Source organism: Lissotriton helveticus, chromosome 5_1, assembly GCF_964261635.1.
Source record: "Lissotriton helveticus chromosome 5_1, aLisHel1.1, whole genome shotgun sequence".
NCBI lineage: Eukaryota > Metazoa > Chordata > Amphibia > Caudata > Salamandridae > Lissotriton > Lissotriton helveticus.
Genome location: NC_136065.1, coordinates 1,618,862,834 through 1,618,867,336, shown reverse-complemented (window position 1 = coordinate 1,618,867,336; position 4,503 = coordinate 1,618,862,834). Strand labels below are relative to the sequence as shown.

At 40.8% G+C, this 4,503-nt stretch overlaps 1 protein-coding gene across 1 annotated transcript; it reads left to right on the top strand.

Moving 5' to 3' along the window:
* The first annotated feature begins 1,302 nt into the window (after positions 1-1,302).
* Positions 1,303-2,184, top strand: LOC144752736 (olfactory receptor 10A2-like). The gene has a single exon (XM_078640596.1). It carries the CDS (start codon positions 1,303-1,305, stop codon positions 2,182-2,184), a length of 882 nt encoding a protein of 293 aa, XP_078496722.1.
* Positions 2,185-4,503: the final 2,319 nt, after the last annotated feature.

Here is a 4,503-nt window from a genome sequence, read left to right as displayed (position 1 = left end):
GCAGCACCCTCTGGCACGCTGTGTCATGCCAATCCCTCTGATTTTGCAGTGAGAAACAAGCTACTTGCACTAAAAATCAGGGCAAGCAGCGAAATGTGCCCGAATGCCACCTTCTGATTGAACTTCAGGGAATCTCGCAGTGTTCTTACAGTAGCATAATGGATCAGCTATGGAGTGTCAAGTAAGAGCTATTCAGAACGGGTAGGAACATTCCTGCAAGGCCACTTAATAAATGCACAACAGTTCATAATAATCCTGTCCCTAGCGTGGGTGTATAGAAATCTATTCATTGAATACATATGTAAACTATGAAAACATTAAATAGTTTAGAACATCATAAAGAACCACAGGAGTGTTTGTTCATTTAATAAATCCCTCTGAAAAATGTCTTATGTAGTTTTCCGAGCAGACTGTGACTACCACTTTTACAATTGAATATCTCGTTAACCTAAGTCAATCAGGTGCATGCTTCTGGAAATCTCAGTAGATCAGCCAAATAATTTGGCCTTTTTTCTAAAAATCAATAACACCTTTCTCCAATTGACAATAGGTCTCGAATTTCTTCATTCAAACCAATATATTATAAATACATGAAATGGTACACGAGTAGGGGTATTTCTGGGTACTTCTTATCATGATTACCAAAAGTGTAATTTTCTCCCTTTATCCCTGAGGACAATGAAAAATGATCATACCTATGGGAACACCTTCCGAATGCTACACAATGTTTCTAAAGTGTAACCATTCCCTGGGCAGGCATTAGACTGAATGTGGTGCATGCTTCCTTTCCTCAAAATGTGGCACTCAGTGGATCCATCTTTAAACTGGGGTAATACATCACCAGCATTTTCATACTCAGTTGATAATTTTGTCAGCATATGTAAATGATCTTTATCAATTCTTCTTAAGCAATATTCTGATGGTTTGTCTGCAATGTTGTAACAAGAGGGCTACCTCACTGCAACACTGAATTAAAGTTCGCTCATAACAAATCAGGTTAAATATTTAACAGCTTGGCGCTTCTGTCAAAAGCTCAAATAAGGTGCACTATTGCATTTCGCAGTCAAGTGCGTGAAAGAAGGCGCTGCAGAAACTATGATGAAACACTTTCCTGATTTTTAGCCTGCATCATGCTCTCTGCTTTCAGTCAAAACTAGATCAGCATATTATGATGACATTTTGCATACTTTTTTCAAATTATAATCTGTACTTTGTATCTCTTTGCAGATGATGACGTATATATCAGCAAGCAATTACACCCAGTCATCATTAAATCTGTTCATTTTGGTTGGCTTCTCCGACATGTCCACTGCACTCCAAAGATGGCTTTCTGCACTATTTCTCTGCATCTACCTGCTGACAATAATCTGGAATTCAATAATTATTCTCCTGGTGACCTTTGACCCTCTCCTACAAACCACTATGTACCGCTTCCTCAGGAACCTTTCATTTTTAGAGATCTGTTACTCATCAGTCACTCTCCCCAAACTCCTGATGATATTTTTCCTAGGGGACAAATATATTTCATTTGTAGGCTGTGCGGTCCAAATGTATTTCTTTTTCTCGGTTGGTGTTACTGAGTGTTTTCTTTTAGCGTTCATGGCTTATGACAGATATGTGGCTATCTGTATCCCTTTGAGGTACCCCACCATCATGACCAAAGCTATGTGTAATTCCTTAACTGCTGTTTCTTTTATCAGTGGTTTCTTCGAATCTCTTGCACAGACAGGATATATTTTTAGTCTGCCATATTGTGAATTTAATATAATAAACCATTTCTTTTGTGACATTCCATCAGTTTTAAGACTGGCCTGCACAAATACATTCAACAATGAAGTTTTCTTCTGGACCTGCACTGTTTTGTTTGCAGTCATTCCTTTTATGTTGGTCCTCATATCTTATGTCCAAATCCTCATCTCCATCCTCAGGATCCAGTCAATATTCGGGAGATATAAAGCTTTCTCCACTTGCTCATCCCATCTAACATCTGTTATTCTGTTCTATGGTGCAGGGACATTCACATATTTAAGGCCAAAATCCAGGCACTCACCTGAGAGAGACAAACTTCTTGCTTTGCTTTATAGTATTCTCACACCAATGATGAACCCTCTCATCTACAGTCTAAGGAATCACGAAGTACAAGCATCCCTAATAAAATTTGTCTCTTTGTCAATGAGAGACTAAATGAATATGGCTAATTACAAGAACATCCTAAGGAAAATACTCAAATGAAAGAATTTTCAATTGAGATGAAAGTGCTATAAGAATGTACTTTGGCTTATTTTACAATCACAACACAATATCCATCTTCTCTGATAGAAAGTGCTCCCAAAATGTCTTCCTTTATGTGATATACTATTGTTACAGGGATTATGCTCAGACACAGAACTGTGCATAGAGACTTAGGATCTCAGTGAATTAGGGTGTACCAAAACTAACCTTAGTACCCAAAATCCCCTACCAGACTAGCAATCAGTGTCACATTAGGTCTTCGTCCAATAGCAAAGAAACCAATGATTAGACAACCCAGAAAATGCGACTTAGGACCATCTCAGGAATGGTAGGAAGTGAGAACACTCTTTTGTTATACGTTCATACCAGTCCACAAGAGGAGTAAAATGGAGACACAGTAAGGTTAAAATGTTTATTTTAATGACGTGATCTCAAGCGCTATGATGAAGGCGCCAGAATCCTACTCGGCTTGTAGCTGCCAAATGGTTGTGTCTAGAATGTGTTACACGGACACCCCGATAAACAGGCTCGCAAGTTATAACATTGGCGGCTCAGCACTCGCTGTACAGACTGGGGGCACGATGTATATCTAGAGATGTCGAAAACAAACCTTTTCTCATGTATAGACCTTCGTGAAAGCTAACTTTGCAAAAACAGCAAAGCAGTGTAGTGCGCAAAAAAGTAGCAAAAGGGAAAATTGCCTTTAAACTCCTAATAAGCCATGCTAACTTAATATGTACGCAGAAAGAGGCCCATAAACCACACTACACTATGGGTAACCTGGTGCACTTTAGTGAACAATACTTTATACGTGGAACTTCTGGGTGATTGGATGAGGAGGTCAGGTTGCCGGGCTTTAGGTCACAAGTAGTTGGAGCCAATCTAAAGAAAATTCCCTTAATTAGCCTGCTGTATTTTAATTTTTGTGTTTTTTCAGGAGCTGGATCTGATCAGTTTGAATAGGGATACAACTATACAGTTCAACTGGCCCTTGCATTTTAAAGGCTCAATTCTTAGTCAATTATTTATATAAATGATTCACATACAAATTTCAGGAAACAAAGTGTGAGGCGCCCCGGCACCCAAAAGAGTGAACTGTCCAAGAACCCTGGAGTTAACCCCAAAACTGATGGGGTTTTTAGAGTTTGCATGGGACTCCCAGGTGGTTTGTCATTTATCGAATGACAACGTTAATGAAGACCCACAAACAATGTCCACAAATGAAATAAACAGCTCCATCATCAGAGTATTATTGTGGCAATCATCAAAGATGGAGGTCCAAATAGACCTCCTGCAACCAATTGCACTCCGTCTAGTAAACCTAAGCACCAGGGTGAAAGACCTGGAAAATAAGCTTGTTCAGAACTTTGACACCAACCCTGGTGCATGCTCTTGCCCAATACTCATTGACAAATGAGCTTCTCATCCAAATGTCCTAGGGAACATAGTAGAGCTAGTCAGAGTAAGAAGGGACACGCTGACATCCACTATAACAAATGGTCAGGCAGCCCCAAGCAATCACTTTTCTTCAAGCAAGAAGGAGGTAGTCCCACCAGGTCCAAAGTTAATAGACAGAGACAAGCACATTAATGTACAAAGGCAGAGGAGCCCTGGAAAAGGGCCCAATGACACTTCCGGCAAACACAGTGTCAACAACAGGGAAAGCAACATGCCAATAACGATCACTCAAGATCTAGGTGCCCCAAGTACAACCGTAAGGCTGGATGCCGCCATCAAGGAGAGAAAAAAAGAACCTGAGAAAACCACTCAAAAAGACCAAAATAAAATGGAGACAACCACAACCCCCTCATACAAAGCAACCTCAAAAGCAGACAGCTTCATCCAATATTTACAGGCCAGCGGGGGGGAGGGGGCAAGACGGATGCACCATCAGGCTCGACAGAGGGAGACAACTAACAATAGACAATATCACAAAGACATACTATTGTAAAATTCCCCATGATTCCTGCCAGACCAAGCTTCCCTTCACAGCATGAAATAGTGGTGGGAATATGTCCCACAATGTTGGGCACAACAACCCAGCAGCGACAGCTACTTTACTGCTGCACACAGATGACCTATCACTACCCCAGCCAAGTACTGAGGTGAAGACAAAATCACTGAGTACACAAGAATATAACATTGGCAACCAGGTAGCAAACACTCCGAATCGTCCACTTAGCATAAACCCAGTGCCAAGCTCAGAAGTCCAGGCCCCTGGAACAGTAGACGTTTCAACCTTAGACTCCACAACGAACGTCTACGAGGTGG